General features: G+C 47.7%; 1 protein-coding gene across 12 annotated transcripts in view; it reads left to right on the top strand.

The window, feature by feature from the left end:
* The window catches only part of ANKS3 (ankyrin repeat and sterile alpha motif domain containing 3), a 30,677-nt gene that overhangs the window by 5,293 nt on the left and 5,461 nt on the right, over nt 1–19,923 (top strand). For 7 of the 12 annotated variants that reach the window (XM_024759399.1, XM_024759398.1, XM_024759396.1 and 4 more), the window contains 7 exons: nt 2,109–2,307; nt 2,503–2,624; nt 3,832–3,913; nt 13,303–13,438; nt 17,269–17,427; nt 19,165–19,380; nt 19,815–19,922. In XM_024759399.1, coding sequence (XP_024615167.1) covers nt 2,109–2,307; nt 2,503–2,624; nt 3,832–3,913; nt 13,303–13,438; nt 17,269–17,427; nt 19,165–19,380; nt 19,815–19,922 — 1,022 coding nt within the window. Of the gene's footprint in view, nt 1–2,108; nt 2,407–2,502; nt 2,625–3,831; nt 3,914–13,302; nt 13,439–17,268; nt 17,428–19,164; nt 19,381–19,814; nt 19,923 lie in introns of those variants that run through there. The other 5 variants (XM_024759400.1, XM_024759405.1, XM_024759407.1 and 2 more) reach the window with 4 other exon arrangements.

Raw genomic sequence — 19,923 nt, 5'->3', positions numbered from 1 at the left:
GGGGGGGGGGGGGGGGGGGGCCTTGCCCACAGCTGTAGACATTTAATCCTTGGGTGGATCAACTGCTGCTTCTCTTGGGCTGTTGTCAGGGATGATTTATGCTGGACGCCAATAAGGAAGGCAGTTTTGATTCCAAGGAAGAAAAAGGCAGCTTAAACTTTTTTCATAGGCTTAGAAATTGTTCATTTCAGGCTTACTTTAACCAGAGTAATTTTGTGGTTTTCACTAATTGCAGAAATGCTCAAACAAAACAAAAATAAAGATTGAAAGCAGTGCCCTATGGCCTTCTTTCCCCAGAAGCTTCATTTTAATCCCTCCTGCCGCCCTCTCCCCTTTAGCTTCTGCCATAGAGAAGGAGGTGGGGTTATCCCCACCTGGAGGATTGCACCTTACTTACTGCCCACATGCCGTTTTCACTGATCTTATGTGCATATTAGGTCCCCCTAAACAGCACTGCTTATTAGCGCCTTCTTGTTTGAAGTACGGTTTGATACTCAATGTAATTTTTGGAAAGGGATCCATCTTCTCATCTCTTCCCACTTTGTCCGCCACACTTTGTGCTCACTGTTATCATCTCATTGATAACTTAGAGAAACAACCTATGTCCATACCTACCTGGGCCTTTTCCAGTTCCAGCTTGGGGAGTTACAGCAGAGCCTTGTGGAAGTCCCGTTTCTGGCTCCCAGGTCGTAGCCATCACTTATGAGCATCTGGCCAGTTGGTACTTCTATACCGGGCAGGTGTGCAGGCAGCACATCCCCCGACAGGGACACCACGACCCCACCTATATAGTTCTGCTCCTTTAACATTCACAGGCTTTAAGCCTTCGGGTGTGCTGTTAAAATGAACAGTCCAGAACAGCTCTAGGAAGTGTTTGTGTTCTGATTGGGGTTGTGACACCTGCTGAGACGCAGGCTGGTGCACAGTAAACACACTGGGGACCCGAGGGGGATTTGGAGGGGTCAGAAGGGAGGATTCGGCTGAAGGGGGTTGCCAGAGCCCCAGGGCCGCTCTGCTAAGGGGTGGGGGTAGGGGCGCCTCCCTGTCCATGTGGGAGGGCGTGTGGTGAGAATGGGCTGGTCTCCAGGTGGCTCTCCCGGCCAGTGGCTACCCCTGCATTCCTGGGATCAGGACCTGGGAAATGGCTGCCTGGGTCCAAAGCCAGGGTCAGTAAAACGTGCTGGTGAATGGAAACTAATTGTCTGGTGTAGCTTAGTGTGTGTATCTAGGAGAGGCACGAACTGCATGGGTCGACTGTCACTTGGTACCTCCACTGGAGGCCAGGATTGTGGAGGAGGAAAGACTGGGGCGTGAAACAGGCAGGATGCTCCTGGAAGTGGGTCTTACTTCCATCCCCCGACCCCAAACTCTGGGTTGGGAAGCCTGCATTGTTTTTCCTGTGGGAAACACTTTTCCAGAATTGTAATGGAAATCAGTGAGAAAGACAGGATTCTTTGGTCACAGATTTTTCCAGGAATGTTTCTGTAGGGTGGGACGACAAAGGAGAAATCGTCCACTGTCTGAGTCCCCTCCTCTTTCCCCTCCCCTCAGTTCTGGACTAGCAGACTGGTCTGTTGGCGGGAGGTAGTCAAGGCTCCAGGTCAGCGTTTCTCGGCCTCGGCACTACTGACAACCTGGGCCAGCCATTCTTTGTTGTGAGGGGCGTCCTGTGCACTATAAGATGTTGAGCAGCATCCCTGGCCTCCACCCACCGGATGCCAGTAGCTTTTCCCTCTCCAGTTGTGACAACCAAAAATGTCTCCAGACTTTGGCAACTGTCCCCTGGGGGCAAAATCTCCCGTGGTTGAGAACCATCTATGTAGCTGGTGGTAGCAAAAAAGAGAATTGCTGGCCTTAGGGTAGGAGGAGGGTGCAGATGAGAATGAAAAATCGGAGGAGGGAGGCAAACTTGAGGGAGTTTGCAAAGGCAGTTGTCCGGCAAGTGTAGTCACTCCCCCCGCTCCCCGCCAGTGATGTCCAGGGTGGCATATGACTCTGCTTCCTGTCAGCACTTCCTGCTCTTTCTCTTGGCCTGGCCTGGCCACCGGCTTTGGTAAACCCCACCTATGAGATGGCTGGCGTGTCTAGCATGTCTTGCGTTTGTTTAGGAGAGAGTTAGATTTGAATAAGAAGAATGGTGGTGGCTGGACCCCGCTGATGTATGCCTCCTACATTGGACACGATACCATCGTGCACCTGCTGCTCGAGGCGGGGGTGAGTGTGAATGTGCCGACCCCAGAAGGGCAGACTCCGCTGATGCTGGCTTCCAGCTGTGGCAACGAGAGCATCGCCTATTTCCTCCTCCAGGTGAGCTACGAGGGCCTCAGGCCAGAAACCTGAGGGGCCCCCGGCCGCTCTGCAGAGACGTGAACCACTGCAGGCCCCTGTGTGCGTGCGTGTGCTCGGGTAATCACTTCGATTCTTTCAGCGTGATGGCTTGGAGGGCGCCCACCCTGCGCAGAGGAGACGCGGCCTTAACGAGCATTCTGTGTTTTCTTGAAGCAAGGTGCTGAGCTAGAAATGAAGGACATTCAAGGCTGGACTGCCCTCTTCCATTGCACCAGTGCTGGGCACCAGCAGATGGTCAAGTTCCTTTTGGACAGTGGAGCGAACGCCAATGTGAGGTGATTACGAGGTCTTAAGTGGCCGCAGGAGGGAGGTGGTCACGTCTGACTCTGAGTAGGGCAACTGGCGAGGCAGCTAGAGGCTGGGGTGCAGGGAGCCCCTGCCTTGGTTTGACAGGCTCAAGACAAAGGGACGGAGGGGACAGTCCTGCCTAGGCGTGGAGGCATGGGGATCGTTCTAGCTTTCTCATGCATCTGTCAGGTGGCATTGTGTGCAACATTTTAAGTTCTCTGTGCCTTATTTCCTTTATCTGAAAACAGGATGGCAATGCCCATGTCATAGAACTGTTAGAAGAATGACATGTTCTGTCATATAACAGGTGCCTAACATAGTGTGTGGCACTGAATTGACATGCATTAAATGCTAAATCCCTTTAGCTTTCTTGCCTTCTGTATGTATCAGGTGAGGTGATACTTTGAAAACAGTCATGAGTTTTAAATAAAAGCTGGAAGTAGGGTTGTTGTCTAAAGCATGTCACCATGATAATCCTCTTTCAACCCAGCATTCACCTAACACTGCACACCCTGGCTGGTATCAGCCGTTGTAACACACTGTAGGTTTACAGGCCATTAAGAAAGAAAAAAAATGCTCCTAATTAAAATGCATTTCATTTACTGACATTCTGACTTCAGTGATGCTAAAACGTGAAAAGTGTGTGTCTTCGAACGGATGAAAACCAGTGGTTAGCTTGCTTCCTGTCTTCTAGCCCAGGTGAAACCAGTGAGGACTTGGTGGGTGGGGCACTCTGAAGAGGGCACTGAGTTAGCCATAAGTAAGCATTAGGTGTAGTGAGGGCAGGAGATGGTTAGTCCTGGAGCTCCTGGAAGGGTTCCTAGAGGATGTTGATCTCAAAATGTAGGATATCTGGGTAGGTGGAGAGGAGGTGCTAGCTGTCTGTGAGAAGTGAAGGGCGAAAGCTACTTTTTGCTGTGATTAAGTAGAGATTCAGGCCGTAGCAGCGGGGGAAACAGCTAAGAAGGAGTGAAGATGGGAAACAGATTGTCTTAGGAACAAAAGACTTGACCTGGGGTAGAAACCACGGGACTGATGTGTTGATACTCACTTTCTCATCTCTCCCCGTTCAGGGAGCCCTCTAGGCTTAGGGATGGGTGACTTTGCGTCACTGAGGTTTTGTTGGCAGCAGGCAAGCTTCTGCCCCCGAGAGCTTCCTCTGCTCATCATCTGACTGCAGTCTCGATGTTGCAGGGAGCCCGTATATGGATTCACTCCTTTGATGGAAGCGGCTGCCGCTGGCCATGAAATAATCGTGCAGTATTTTCTGAATCATGTAAGTGATCCTGTTTATTAGCTTATAATTTAGTCACAGCAAGTGAGGCATCATATCACTGAGGAATAAACTGTAACAGAACTTTCTCCTACACAGAAATAACTGCTCTTCATCTGTTTATTCAACACATTTTCATTGAGTATCTGTTGATGCCAAGTGCTGAGTGGTGCTTAGGCATTAGGGGTACAGTGGTAAGCAACTATAGACACCTATTCCTGTAATAACTTAAAAAATAGTATTAATTCAAAAAAAAAAAATAGTATTATTTGAAAAGTATGCAAAAATTTTAAAACAGTAAATAGCACTCATCATCCCATCACTTAAAAAATTTATATAGAATAAGGAGGCAAAGATCTTCCTACCTTTTCCACCCGCCCCCTGTTCCCCCACAAGATGCCCAGTTGGTTGTTAAAGAGACCCAGGATTTTCCTCTGCTGAGAAAGTATGTCTGTAGACACCTGCGAACACATGGCTTTTTGTTTTGAACAAAGTGGGATTCTACTGTGTATTTGATCTGCAGCTTCTAAAAAATAATATGCCATAGACATCTTACCTTTGTATGGTATTCTATGCAGTATCCATGCCGTAGTTAGTTCAGTCAGTTCCTTAATAGTAGAAATTTAGGTTTCTAACATTTTGCAATTATAAGCAGTGCTCCAGGGAATATCTTGGCACACACAGCTTTAGCACGCATGCAGTTATTTCTGTATGCTGTATTTCTACAAGAGGGATTGCTGGTGCTCACATTTTGAACTTAATAGGTCCTAATAAAAAGGCAATTAGGGGGCTTCCCTGGTGGCGCAGTGGTTGAGAGTCTGCCTGCCGATGCAGGGGACACGGGTTCGTGCCCCGGTCTGGGAAGATCCCACATGCCGCGGAGCGGCTGGGCCCGTGAGCCATGGCCGCTGGGCCTGCGCGTCTGGAGCCTGTGCTCTGCAACGGGAGAGGCCACAACAGTGAGAGGCCCGCGTACCGCAAAAAAAAAAAAAAGGCAATTAGGGCTTCCCTGATGGTGCAGTGGTTAATAAGAATCTGCCTGCCAACGCAGGGGACACTGGTTTGAGCCCTGGTCTGGGAAGGTCCCACATGCCATGGAGCAACTAAGCCCGTGCACCACAACTACTGAGCCTGCGCTCTAGAGCCCGCGAGCCACAACTACTGAGTGCACATGCCACAACTACTGAAACCCACGTGCCTAGAGCCCATGCTCCGCAACAAGAGAAGCCACCGTGGTGAGAAGCATGTGCACTGCAACGAAGAGTAGCCCCCACTCTTTGCAACTAGAGAAAGCCGATACGCGGCAATGAAGACCCAAAGCAGCCAAAAATTAATTAATTAATTAATTTAAGAAAAAAAACAGGGAAGTTAAATTAAAAGACAATAAAAAGATGGGCAAAGGATCTGAAAAGATACATCTCTAAAGAAGATACACAAATGGCCAATAAGCACATGGAAAAATGCTTGACACCATTAGTCATCAGGGAAAATGGCAAATCAAAATAACCAGGAAAATAATAATATAATAAAAAAAGACAATAACAAGAGGTGGTAATGACGTGGAGAAATTGGAACCCTCATACACTGCTGTAAATGAAAAATGATGCAGCCTCTTTGGAAAACATTCTGGTAGTTCCTCAAACAGTTAAGCATAGAGTTACCATATGACCCAGCACTTGGATATATCACTCCTAGGTATATACCCAAGAGAACTGAAAACAGGTCCAGGCAAAATCCTGTACATAAATGTCCATAACAGTATTGTTTGTAATAGTCAAATGGTGAAAAGAACCCAAATGTCCATAAGCGGATAAATAAAATTGTTACATGCATACAATGGAATATTAATTGGCCATAAGAAGGCGTGAAGTACTTCCCCGTGCTACAACCTGAATAGACTTTGAAAATATGCTAGGTGAGGGGCTTCCCTGGTGGCGCAGTGGTTGAGAGTCCGCCTGCCGATGCAGGGGACATGGGTTCGTGCCCCGGGTCCGGGAGGATCCCACATGCCGCGGAGCAGCTGGGCCCGTGAGCCATGGGCGCTGAGCCTGCGCGTCCGGAGCCTGTGCTCCACAACGGGAGAGGCCACAACAGTGAGAGGCCCGTGTACAGCAAAAAAAAAAAAAAAATATGCTAGGTGAGAGAAGCCAGATACAAAGGCTGAATATTGTATTATTCCTTTTGTATGAAATGTTCAGAATAAGCGTATCTGTGGAGACCAGTAGATTAGTGGTTGCCTAGGGCTGGGGGGAGGTACAGGATTTCTTTTCAGGGTGATGAAAATGTTCTGAAATTGTGGTGGTGGCTGTCCACTATTGAAGTGTAAACTGTAAGTGGATGAATTGCATGGTAGAAGAATTATATCTTAATAAAGTTGTTTAAAAAGTTCAACGGGGGAAATACTTAGTAAGTTCTAACAAATTCCCACTAAACAGATGTCTCTCTTGTCCTTCCCACCAGTAATACATGACGATGCCCATTTTCTCACATCCTCACCAGCCCTACCATCGTAAAGTTTTGCCAGTTTGGTAGGAGAAAAGTGGCATCTTGTTTTGGTTTGTACTTATTAGTGAGAGTGAACATTTTAAAACATATTTATTGACCATTTGTATTTCTTTTATGAATTGTCATATTTATTTATTTATTTATGGCTGTGTTGGGTCTTAGTTATGGCACGTGGGCTTCTCTCTAGTTGTGGCGCATAGGCTCCAGAGTGCACGGGCTCAGTAGCTGTGGTGTGAGGGCTCTCTAGTTGTGGCACACGGGCTCAGTAGTTGTGGCTCACAGGCTAGTAGTTGCGGCACACGGGCTTAGTTGCCCCGTGGCATGTGGGATCTTAGTTCCCTGACCAGGGAGTGAACCTGCGTCCCCTGCATTGGCAGGTGGATTCTTAGCCACTGTGCCATCAGGGAAATCCTGTGTTTTTTTTTTTTAAACTTGTCTATCCTGGATTGTTCTATATCAGTAGATATAAAGCTCTTGTATGGCAGCATAGCACTCCCTTGTAGGGATGAATCAGTTTCTCTAACAGTGGTCTGCAGATAGAATCAAGTTGTATTTGCCATCATGCACAGTGCTGTGCGGGATATCTGCACACATACTTCTGCACACACTTGTGCGACCACATCTCTACAGTTTGGTACTAAAGGTAGAAGTTTTGGATGTAGCCTAAGTACAGCCATAACGTGGATGTTGCCAAATAGCTATCCAAAGAGCAAGTTGTACCAACCTGAACGGTGTCCATACAGCAATAAGCATTATGACTCTTAAATTATGAAGTTGGGGTTTCCCTTGTGGCGCAGTGGTTGAGAATCTGCCTGCCAATGCAGCGGACAAGGGTTCAATCCCTGGTCCGGGAAGATCCCACATGCCACGGAGCAACTAAGCCCGTGCGCCACAACTACTGAGCCTGTGCTCTAGAGCCCATGAGCTACAACTACTGAGCCCACGTGCTGCAACTACTGAAGCCCACGTGCCTAGAACCCCTGCTCCACAACGAGAGAAGCCACTGCAATGAGAAGCCCGCGCACTGCAATGAAGAGTAGCCCCTGATCGCCGCAACTAGAGAAAGCCCACGCGCAGCAACGAAGACCAACACAACCAAAAATAAATAAATAAAAATAATAAATTTATTTTAAAAATTATGAAGTAGTTTAAACATTCAAAGTAGTACAGAGATAATATTAATACAACTAATGCACATGATTCCAGAGGTAACCACTATCCAGATGTTGGTCTGTACCTTTCCTGTCCCTGACTTTATACTCTCATCACATGCTGTGTGTCCTTAAGCAGCATGTAGACTTATTTTATCTATTTTAAAGATTTATATAAATAATATATTTATTTATATGTTATATATTTATATAATGACTGTGTCATTTAACACAGTGTGGTACATGTAGACGGGGTTCACTCATTTTATCAGCTCTGTATTTATTGAATGTATGAATACGGTATATTTTCCATTCCCTTGTCAGTGGACCCCTAAGTCATGTCCACCTTGCTATTCCTATCAGTGCTGCAGTTAGCATTTTCTACCTGTCCTCTTGCACACATGTGAAGGGATTTCTTTAGGAGATCAGGATGTGTTCTTCAAAGCAGAATTTTGGGTGTGTAGGCTGGGTGCATCTTCACTAGAGAGTGTACCTTGCTTTCCCCCGTAGGTGTCCCAGTTTGCACACCTCTGACAGCGTTTCATAGCTTGTGTCTCCTGTCCCCTCAAAACCCTTGGTACCTGCTATCAGCTGAGTGGTCTCCTGTTGATTTTTGCCTTTCCCTGATTTCTCGTGTGGTTGAGCATCTTTTCATATATCTATTTGCCATCTGCGCTTCCTTTTCTGAACATAATTATTCTTTGAAGGTAGTTCCACTCACACGAACTAGGCCTCCTTAAGACGTAGCAAAGGGACAGGCATTGATGCGGGGCAGGGAGCTCTGGCTGTGAAAAGCATAACTTCTGCCTCTGAGCTTAGAGCCTGATCTTAAATAAGGTAGAACTAGAGACCATAAGGGACAGTTACTGTTATAATTTTTTTAAAAGGAAAACGTGTTAGAGAATCAGACTTTTGATCATTTATGTACTGTGCAGATTACACCCTCACTTGGTGCCTTTACTCTCGGCTGGGTCTGAGATTGTATGTGGGCGACTCGTATGTAGGGAAAACAAATTGTATTGGATTTATTTTGGAAAATTTTCTAAATTTTAAACTTTGAAACAATTTCAGACTTAAAGAAATGTTATAAAATAGTACATAGAATTTGCGTACCTTCACTGAATTCCCCAAATGTTAGCATTTCACTTCATTTTCTTTATCAGTCTATATACCTATTATCTTTTTTGGAACCATTTGAAAGTAAGTTGCTGACATAATGCCCTTTTCCTCCTAAATACTTTTTTTTTTTTTAAACAAACCATTTTCTTTTTTTTCTTTTTCTTTATTTTTTGGCTGCATTGGGTCTTTGTTGCTGCACATGGATTTTCTCTAGTTGTGGCAAGTGGGGCTTCTCATTGTGGTGGCGTCTCTTGTTGCGGAGCATGGGCTCTAGGCGCCCAGGCTTCAGTAGTTGTGGCACGTGGGCTCAGTAGTTGTGGCTCGCATGCTCTAGAGCACAGGCTCAGTAGTTGTGGCACACGGGCTTAGCTGCTCCATGGCATGTGGGATCTTCCTGGGACCAGGGATCTAACCCATGTCCCCTGCATGGGCAGGTGGATTCTTAACCACTTTGCCACCAGGGAAGTCCCCCTCCTAAATACTTTAGTATGTTTTTCCTAAAACAAGAATTTTCTCTTTCATTATCACATACAGTTATCAAACTCAGGAGATCAACAGTGAGCCTCCCCCAGTGCACTAATCAGGAGTGGAAGGGGCTGGTCAGTTCTGGTGGTTGCTTTTTGGCTGATGGGCCAGGTCATTCCTTTGCTAGGGTGGCTGTCTGGCTGGCCCTGTGTGGATGCTCCTCATTCCCTGCAAATTTCCTCCTGCTCAGTCATGGGTGAGCCCACCTAGTCCCCTGACCTTAGCCAGGCTCCACACTTGGAGGCCGGGCACCCCGTGCTCTTTGCCAGGGGAGGAAGGGGCTGCAGCCACTTCCCTTGTACCCTATGTCCCTCCTTCCCGTAGGACCATGTAGGGTGGGCTGGGCCTCTCCTAGGAGGGAGCTGAGGGTGCCATGGCCTCCACATGGGGAGTGCCCCCCCCGCCATCACACTGGTTCACGGCCTCTCACCTTTGTGATCCCACCTTCCTGTCAGTTAAAATGAACTTCCATCATGTTCTTCTCTAGTTACATATTATGTACATTATAAAATAGAAAAAACAAAAAAAATTAAAGGATAAATTGATGGAAATTCTAATATTTTCTTCCCTCTCCTTTGGAGCCTTCTTGTTGTCAGTTCTGTTTTCTTCCTCACTAAGGAATAGTGTTACTACTCTTTTTTCCCTTTAGTATAATCTGAAGTTGAAGTCTTCCAGGCTTAAAAATAGATATTAGTGGGGCTTCCCTGGTGGTGCAGTGGTAGAGAGTCCGCCTGCTGATGCAGGGGATGCAGGTTCGTGCCCCGGTCCGGGAAGATCCCACATGCTGCGGAGCGGCTGGGCCTGTGGGCCATGGCCGCTGAGCCTGCGTGTCCGGAGCCTGTGCTCCGCAACGGGAGAGGCCACAACAGTGAGAGGCCCGCGTACTGCAAAAAAAAAAAAAAAGATATTAGTTAAAATCCTTCAGGGACTTCCCTGGCAGTCTAGTGGTTAAGACTCCATGCTTCCAATGCAGGGGGTGCGGGTTCGATCCCTGGTCGAGGAACTAAGAAGATCCTACAAGCCCCGTGGCGTAGCCAAAAAAAAGAAAAAATCCTTCAGTAAAGATGGTATTGTTTTTCTGGTTGAAACCTTTGGGTCCTTCTATCAAACTGAAACTAGAAATTATCTTTTTTTCAGCTTTATTGAGATATAATTGATATACATCACTGTTTAAGGTGTACAGCATAATTATTTGATCTCTGTATATCATGAAATGCTTACCACAATAAGTTTAGTTTATATCCATGATCTCAAATAGATACAAATATCTATATACATATGTCTCCTTGTGATGATAACTCTTTGGATTTACTCTCTTAACAACTTTCCTATATAACACATAGCAGTGTTAAGCGTGGTCATAATGTTGTACGTTACATCCCTAGTTTCTACTTACAACTGGAAGTTTGTGCCTTTTTAAAATTTTTCATTGAGATGTAGTTGGTGTACAATATTATATGTTACAGGTATACAACATAGTGATTCACAATTTTTTAAGGTTATACTGCGTTTAGGGACTTCCCTGGCAGTCCAGTAGTTAGGACTCCGTACTTCCACTGCCGGGGACCCCGCTTCAATCCCTGGTCAGAGAACTAAGATCCCGCAAGCTGCGAGGTGTAGCCAAAAAAAACTAAAAAGTTATATCCATTTATAGTTATAAAATATTGGTTATATTCCCTGTTTGTACAATATATCCTTGTAGCTTATTTATTTTTACATAATAGTTTGTATCTCTTAATTCCCTACCCCTATTTTGCCTCTCCCCCCAGGATGTTGTGCCTTTTGGCCACCTTCATCCAATTTTCCCTCCTGCCACTCCCCTGAAATGATCTTTTAAGGCTGAAGGTTTCATTGCTGATTTCTAACCAGAGCTCTGGAAAGTTGGGGATTATAGAAAGTAAAGCTCAATTAGGCTCTTGTACAAATGTGGTTTTTTTCCTACCAGAGGGAAGTGTGATAATCACCTTCTGTACTGGGCTCAATCAAGACTGTCAGTTGATCATAGTTTTCTAAAATAGGGTAAAAAAAGTACATATGTAAATATTTACTATACAAGCGATATATACTTGCTATAAAAGAATTAGAAAGTATATTTAAGCAAACCGAAAGCAAAAATCACTCATAATACCATCACCCAGAGATAGCACACATTAACATATTGTTGAGTGTCTTAGTTTTTTTTCCGCACTGTGCAGCTTATGGGATCTTAGTTCCTCAACCAGGGATCGAACCCAGGTCCATGGCACTGAAAGCCCGAGTCTTAATCACTGGACTGCGAGGGAATTCTCAAGTATCCTAGTTTTTTATGGATAAATATTTTAAGTCAAAGTGGAATTCCATTATACAGAATGTTTTGTAATATGCTTTTTTTTCTTAATGATGTCTTGTGCACACCTGCCCAGGTTTGTATGTACACTTGGCCCCGTCACGTAAGTGGGTGGGTGGTGTTCCATTTTATGTGTTCTCACTTATTTCACTAATCCCCTAGTGAACTAGTTCTTTTCAGTTCTCACTATGCTAAATGCTTCAGGGAAGATCCTAAATGTTAGTGTATATCCTTCATTATTTCCTGAGGTTAAATTCCCAGAAGTGGAATTTCTGGGTCATAGGGCATGCACACTTTTCAGGTTTCAACTATCTCTTGCTGATTTGCCCTCCAGAGCACGGGCTCATAGTCCCACCATCAACTACGAGGCTGCATGGTTGAAGCTTTCAAAATGGAAAGCTTACTGGGCTTTTCCAGTTTTCAAAAGTAAACGTGCTGGGCTTCTCTGGTGGCGCAGTGGTTGAGAGTCCGCCTGCCGATGCAGGGGACACGGGTTCGTGCCCCGGTCTGGGAAGATCCCACATGCCACGGAGCGGCTAGGCCCGTGAGCCATGGCCGCTGAGCCTGCGCGTCCGGAGCCTGTGCTCCACAACGGGAGAGGCCCCAACAGTGAGAGGCCTGCCTACCGCAAGAAAAAAAAAAAAAAAGTAAATGTACTCATAGTAGTAAATTTAGAAAATATAGAAGATTAGGAAGATGTGAAAAATCCCCATTATCTTACTGCTTAAAAATAATACTAACAGTTTGGGCATATTTCCTTCCAGTATTACTTTCTGTATACTTCTTTGTTTTGTCGCAGTTGTAATGTATATATACAGTTTTGTATCGTGGTCCTTTTTAAATCTTGGTTATAATTTTGTTATTTGTAAATACCAGCACTTATGGCAGTAACATAGCTGACTCTCCACCCCCCTGAGCATTTAAGTTGTCTCCGGGTTTTTGTTATTGCAGGTATGTGGTGTGGAAGTGGAACTGTTGTGTTGAAGATGATAAGTACTTTTTAGGGCTTTGGGTAAAAGTTACCAAATTCTGTTTCAGAAGGGTGGTGCTCCCAATCTGATTATGGTTTTTAAAGGCTGGCCCTCTAGTGAATCTGTTGTCTCCAGTTTTCTCTGTGTGAAGAGAGGTGCAGTGAGTGGGACACATGCTCCCCATTCAGTGTGTGTCTGCAGCGTCAGAGCCAGCCAGGTGCCCCCGACTCCTGTCACTAAGAAGCGCCTTCCCGGGGCTGCCCTGGTGGCGCAGTGGTTAAGAATCTGCCTACCAATGCAGGGGAGATGGGTTCGAGCCCTGGTCTGGGAAGATCCCACATGCTGTGGAGCAACTAAGCCTGTGCACCACAACTACTGAGCCGGCGCTCTAGAGCCCATGAGTCACAACTACTGAGCCCATGTGCCACAACTACTGAAGCCTGTGCACCTAGAGCCCATGCTCCACAGCAAGAGAAGCCACCTTAATGAGAGGCCTGCGCACCGCAACAAAGAGTAGCCCCCACTCGCTGCAACTAAAAAGAAAGCCTGTGCAGCAACGATGACCCAACGCAGCCATAGATAGATAGATAGATAGATAGATAGATAGATGATAGATAGATAGATAGATAGATAGATAGATAGATAGATAGATAGATAGATTGCCTTCCCCACTTTCTCGCAGGAAGCCTTGTCAGGAAGATGCCGGCGCCCTCCCTCTCCTCCAGGGTCTGCAGCCCGGAAGCGAGGCTGCTTTGTGGGCGAGGTTCCTAACTCTTCTTTTACAAACTTTCACAGGGAGTCAAAGTGGACACGAGAGACCACAGTGGAGCCACAGCCCGGATGCTGGCCAAGCAGTATGGACACATGAAGATTGTGGGGCTGATAGACGCTCACTCACCTTCTCTGCCTAAGAGCCTCTACCGGAGCCCAGGTACCTGCATCTGCGGCCAGGCCTCTGCTGGCGTCCCCTCCTCCCCTTTGGCTCCTGGAGCCTGGCCAGGACCCGGGCTGAGGGGGGAGGGTGTAGAATGTAGGGCGGGACTGCCAGGCTGAGGATGGGCAGGACAGGGAGGAGGAGGGCAGCTCACAGAGGGGATCGCTCTGGTTTTTGTTTCTTGACTTTGCTTGTGCTGTTTGTTGCCATGCAGATGTTTTAATTTAATTTAATTTAATTTTTTTTTTGCGGTACGCGGGCCTCTCACTGTTGTGGCCTCTCCCGTTGCGGAGCACAGGCTCCAGATGCGCAGGCTCAGCGGCCATTGCTCATAGGCCCAGCCGCTCTGCGGCATGTGGGATCTTCCCGGACTGGGGCACGAACCCGTGTCCCCTGCATCGGCAGGCAGACTCTCAACCACTGCACCAGCAGGGAAGCCTCAGATGTTTAAATTTTATGTAGTCAGATTCATCCATTTATTGCCTCTGGGTTCTAAGTCACAGAAAATCTTGCCCTATGCCCTGGTTGTACAACAAATTGCCCATGTTTTCCTCTAGTATCTATGTGTATGGTTTCATTTCTCCATGTAGATCTCTGATCCATTCACAATGTATTTTCACGGATGTTTTTTTCCAAACAGCTGCCCCGTTGTCCTAGCATCATGTGTTTAGAAGTCTATTTTTGACCTAGTGATCTTTACCGTATATTCTGAATTTCTGTTTGCATTCAGGTCTGTTTCCGGACTGCCTGTTCTGTTCCACTGGACTCTGCACACACAGACCCACACTGTGTAAATGACAGAGGCTTTCTCTGACATGTTTTGCCACCTGGTGGGGCCGGCCCTCCTCGTGGCTTTCCTTCTCCAGTGTTTCCTGGCACTTGCTTTTCTGTGTGAACTTGAGCATCAACTTGTCTAGCTCCTTAAAAACAGCGTGCTGATATTTTTGTGACTGTGGCAAATGTACAAATGAACTGCTGTGTTGTTGAGTCGCCCTAAGACCAAGGGACGTCCTTTTATTCAAGTGTACTTCCGTGTCTTGCAAGAGGGTTTTAAATTTTTCCTCAAATACATTTTGCACATACCTGAAGTTTATTCCTGAGGGTCTGATTTTTGTCATTGCTGTTGTAAACGCATTATCCCTCTTAATGCTGCCATCATAGCCTTGGACGGCTTGTTGTCTGTGCAGAGGAAGGCGACTGCTGTCTGTCCACAGTTCTACCGCCTCCTGCCTTATTGAATTCTTTCATTGTCTCAATTCATTTTATTTATCTGTTCTCTAGGGTTTTCCAGGTACACTGCCATAAAACCTGCAAATAGAGACAGATTTACTACTTTTTTCCTGATTTTTGTACCTCAGATTTCTTTGCTTTCATCGCACTCATTAATCCCTCTAGTTCCCTATTGAATGAGGTGAGGTAGTGGGCATTCACTTTGGCCCTGATCTTAGCAGAAATGCCACGTTAAGTATGATGCTGGCTTGGGACTTCCCTGGCAGTCCAGTGGTTAAGACTCCACACTTCTACTGCAGGGGGCGCGGGTTCGATCCCTGTTTGGGGAACTAAGAATCGGCGTGCTATGTGGTGCGGCCAAAAAATAAAAAATATAAATGAAAATAAAGAATAAAAAATAAATGTTTTGTTTTAAAAAAGTAAGATGCTGGCTTGCAGAGTAAAGTCTGCATATATGTTATCATGTTAAGAAAGTATTTGTCATTTCCTGTATTCTTGAAAGTTTTTATAGGATAAGTGCTGAATTTTGTCAAAGGTGTTTTCAACATCTATGGAGATGATTGTGAATTTTCTCCTTAGATCTATTAACACAGTATATTATGTTAATGAATTTCTTAATGAACCAACTTTACATTCTTGGCATAAATCCCACTTGGTGTACTCTTTTCTTAATGTGGTTCTAGATTCTGTTTGCTAATGTTTATTAATTTTGTATGGATATTCATAAGTGATGTTGGTCTGTGATTTTCTTTTGTCTATCTTTTTTTTTTGGTTTTTTTTTGTGGTACGCGGGCCTGTCACTGCTGTGGCCTCTCCCGTTGCGGAGCACAGGCTCCGCACGCGCAGGCCCAGCGGCCACGGCCCACGGGCCCAGCCACTCCGCAGTACGTGGGATCCTCCCGGACCGGGGCACGAACCCGTGTCCCCTGCATCGGCAGGCGGACTCTCAACCACTGCGCCACCAGGGAAGCCCTCTTTTGTCTATCTTTATCAGTTATAGGTCTCAATATTATACTTCATAAAAAGAACTAGAAAGTTTCCCTTCTTTTCTGTGCTCTAGAACAATTTATGTAGCATTGGTCCCATGTGGTCTTTTTTTTTTTTTTTTGGTGGGGGTGCGTCGGGCCTTAGTTGCGTCATGTGGGATCTGTCATTGCAACACACGGGCTTCTCTCTAGTTGGGGTGCGTGGGCTCCAGGGCGTATAGGCTCTGTAGTTTGCAGCACGCAAGTGCGGGTTCAGTAGTTGAGGTGCATGGGCTTAGCTGCCCAGCAGCACATGGGATCTTAGTTCCCTGACCAGGGATCGAACCCACATCCCCTGCATTGGAAGGCGGATTCTTTACCACTGGACCACCAGGGAAGCCCCCCATATGGTCTTTGAAGGATTCCCTGTGAAACCATCTGGGCCTGGTCTTTAGCCACGTCTCTCTTCTGTGTGGTGTGTTTCCTAGACCCACTAGTCTCTGTGCAGATTCTTGGGGTGAGTTCTGAGTCTCTGCTGGAGCGGGTGCTCGCCTCCTCCCGGGCATCAGGGATGCTGGCGTCTGAGGGGCTCCCTGCCATCTGGGCCATGTTGGGGCGTGGGGTTCGTGTGGTTCTGTCTGTTCTGCCAACTGTACGGGATCAAGGGGCCACGTCAGGAGGTTCAGATTTGTGGAGCCACCTTTTCCTTGGTTCCCCTGCCTGAACATTTATTTTTTATGACTCCTTCAGCTTCTGCTTGGATAGACCCCAGTCTCCTCCTGGCGGCATGGATCCTGGAGTGTGAGGGAGGGGTCCACTTGGCGTCACTGGCCTGGGCTTGGAAACTGGGCCAGTGACTCTCTCGCTTTTGGGCAGTGGCTGGGCTGAGCCTTCAGTTCATGTCTGAGTGAGCCTCTCCCTTCTTGGCCTCAGGACTGCTTTGTAACAGACACCATCACACAGGGGATACAGTGGTAATGAGGGGCTTCTCTGCATGTCTCCACCCCAGTTCACCAACTCCAAAGTGAGATCTTACCCAATGGGTGCCTTCTACAAATAAACCCCTGAATTTTGTCTTCTAGGTGTAATGAAATATGGAAAACAATGAAAAGCTATAAAATGCTGACAGCTGTGGGCACACTGAGCTCTTTAGCTCAGACAGGTCGTAAAATAGCACACAGAGCTGTCATGTGGCACTTGTTTCCCAAGAGATTGTTCAGGTTGAGAATATAAAATGGCTTAAGAAGTTGTGACTGCCGCTGCCATATGTTTATGAAGAGATGGATCTTACTTGTCACCTCAGCTTAGAACAGAATGTATTTCTAACTGTTAACATACTTACATGTTGTAAAAAATTCCGGAAACTCAGAGAGAGGGATGAGTTGGATCTGCTCACCATATTAGCAGCTTTACTCCTCCCCCCCAGCCCCCTGTCCCATGTCCCTGTGGCCCATCTGAGCAGTGGACCCGCCCATTGTGGCATTTCTTACAGGTGACATCCTGGGAACACTTTTCTTAATTTAGGAAAAGGAAAAAAGCAATTACGATGATTTTTATTTCAGTTCATTATGAGGATTAGTAAATTAGTCCATCACTGAACATACTGTCTGAATTTTGGTGTTTGACCCACAGAAAAATACGAAGATCTGAGCTCCTCAGATGAATCCTGCCCTGTCCCTCAGAGACAGAGGCCCTGTCGGAAGAAGGGCCTCAGCATCCACGAGGGGCCGCGAGCCTTGGCCAGGCTCACAGCTATTGGACTCGGAGGCAGGATACAGCAGCCTTGCTATGGTTAGTGCCCCATGATCCCGGTGGCTTCGACACCGTAGTCTAGGATTCTGTCTGAGAGAACGAGGAACTCTCAGGCTCCTGACGTGGGGGCCGCCTGGGCTGCCGGGTGGGAGCAGCAGCGCAAGGACTCAGAATCCGTCACAGGGATGGAGACACATTAGTCAGTGGCTCGCTCTTGGGTTTTGGTTCATCCTTTGAGTTTCCTTTCTGTTGGTTAAAACTACAAATAGAACATTCTCTCCTGTAGGAGAGAGATAGCTGAGCTTGGATCCATTCCTCACGTGGGTGGGTCAGCCCAGCAGGGAGAACGTGACCGTTGAGTCCCCTTCCTGTCTCTGCTGCATCCCCTGGGGAGGACTCTGCCCTTGCACTCTTTTCTCAGGGTGTGGATTTGAGAACTGCCCACCAGACACCTGGTAGGCCAGAACCCTAGACCCTGAGTTTCCAGATGGCCTGAGTTTTTGTCAGACCGTCAGCTCCTGAGTGTTGAGTGCAGTGCTTTTGGGGAGCACAGGCGCTGAGTACTTGGGGCGAGTTGGGCTTGACGCTGTCTCTCATGCTGGCCTGAGTGACCAGACTCCAGTGTGGGTCTCACCCATCAGTGGCCAGGCCGCTGGTCTAGCGAGCAGCCCTCAGAACCCCCTCCTAGCCAGGACACCATGTGAGGACTTGATTCCCTTCTCAGACCCTTGGAAGGGGTCCTGACACTGGTTGGTAACCAGGCCTGCCTCCTCCCAGCATCCAGGGGGCTGACTGGCGAGCTGGTGCTGAAGGTGAGGACACGGGCATCCGGTCTGCCATCTGGGAGCTCGGGGCTCTGGGATGAGTGGCAGAGTCTGTTCCTTTGGAGGAGCCCAGGCCACCTGTCCTGCCTGAGCTGTGGCCGGGGCATAGGAAGGAGTGTTCGCCAGCCTCTCAGCTCCGGCCTTTCAGGAGATTCTGTTTTTCTTCTTACACTGTGTGAAAGTTTAAGTTTCTGTAAGTGCATATATGCTCTTTGCCAAAAGTTAAAAAACATTTTTGAATGATAAATAGCATGTGCTGATGTAAAAAATCTCTAACTTCAGAAAAGTATAAAGAAGAAAATAAGTTACCTGTGGTCCCACCAGCCAGGCTCTTTCATGCAAATACACGTACTTTCTGTGGGGCAGAGGCAGGGGCAAAGGCGGAATTAAACGCTGGTTTGTGTTCCGCCTCTTCTTGTTTTCTCGCAGGCAGACATTCAGAGGTTATATAATTCACTGTCGCTGCCGTTAATGTTTAGCCAGGGCCTCTTACCTTCCTGTTCAGCTGGATCTTCTTGACTGGGGCTGGCCCCTGTGCTGGGAAGTCGCAGGGGCCATGCAGGCCGGTGTGTGTATGAGAGTAGATGTTTCCAGCTGCGGGAACACCTTGTAGTATAGTTTTCCTTTGGCTCAGGAATTTGTAAATACAGCTTACCGTCTCCTACTTTGTCCTCTTGGCAAAGCAACAGCGTGGCGTGATAGAGAGGCCGCCACTGCCAGGCCTGGCTCCACGTGCACCCGCTGCTGGGCACAAGCTGGGCACTAATCCCTTGGAGCCTGTTTCCTCATCTGCGGACGGCACGGCTCTGTCCAGGTTACCGTGGCGAGTAGAGAATGCTGTCCTGGGGCTCCCCTTGCTGAGATCCCTCTGAGGTGGTGGTTGTGTGTGGAAGGAAGAACTCGTCCTTCCTTATGCATGCGTGTGGATTTACGTGCCCCATTCTGTCCACAGAACAGGTGCCTCCACGGGGCTACGTCACCTTCAACAGCAGCGATGAGAACCCCCTGGAAGAGGGGGGCCTGTGCTACAGGGACGTCACCTCCCCCATCAATGAGCGGGATGTGGAGAGTAGCAGCAGCAGCAGCCGGGGTACGCACACCCCCCCGCCACCAGTCCAGCTGGGCCGTGGCCCTGTGATGGGTCCATCCGGCAGAGGAGAGGGTGAAGGTTAGAGAAGGTTCTGGCTGTTGTGAGGAGAGTCATAATCTGGCTTGGGGACAGGTGAGGAGACTTCTTACCCCGGGGTCTCTGAGCAGGATCTGGGAGTCAGTCCAGACAGACAGGCTTAGCCTCTTGACTGGTAAGTCCTTAGGAAATGTCTTCGTATGTTATGTGCATCGTCCATTCCACAGCTGTTTACCGAGTGTCCTGTGTGCCAAGCACTGGCTAGATGCTTGCATTTATCGGTGAACAGAGCAGACAAACCCTGCCGAGCCTAGAGAGGAAGGGCCTGGCCCGGCAGTCGGCGTGAAGCAGAAGCAAACAGTGAACGATTGGAGGGGCCGGGGAGCGCTGTGGCTGAAGCCGCTCGGGGACAGGGCTCTGGGGAGTCGCCATGGGCGAGGCCTGTGGTCAGGCGTCCTCGTCTTCGCCATTGTCAGAAGAGCACGCCTTCTGTGCCCACCTCGGGGCCGCGCGGAGCAGCAGCAGCAGTGAGGGCCTGGCCCGGGCCCCGGAACTCAGCAGCGAGGCCTCCCTGGAGAGCAACGA

This window comes from Neophocaena asiaeorientalis, unplaced genomic scaffold (genome assembly GCF_003031525.2).
Source record: "Neophocaena asiaeorientalis asiaeorientalis breed wild unplaced genomic scaffold, Neophocaena_asiaeorientalis_V1.1 scaffold254, whole genome shotgun sequence".
Classification (NCBI taxonomy): domain Eukaryota; kingdom Metazoa; phylum Chordata; class Mammalia; order Artiodactyla; family Phocoenidae; genus Neophocaena; species Neophocaena asiaeorientalis.
This window is presented reverse-complemented; position numbering and strand designations above follow the sequence as displayed.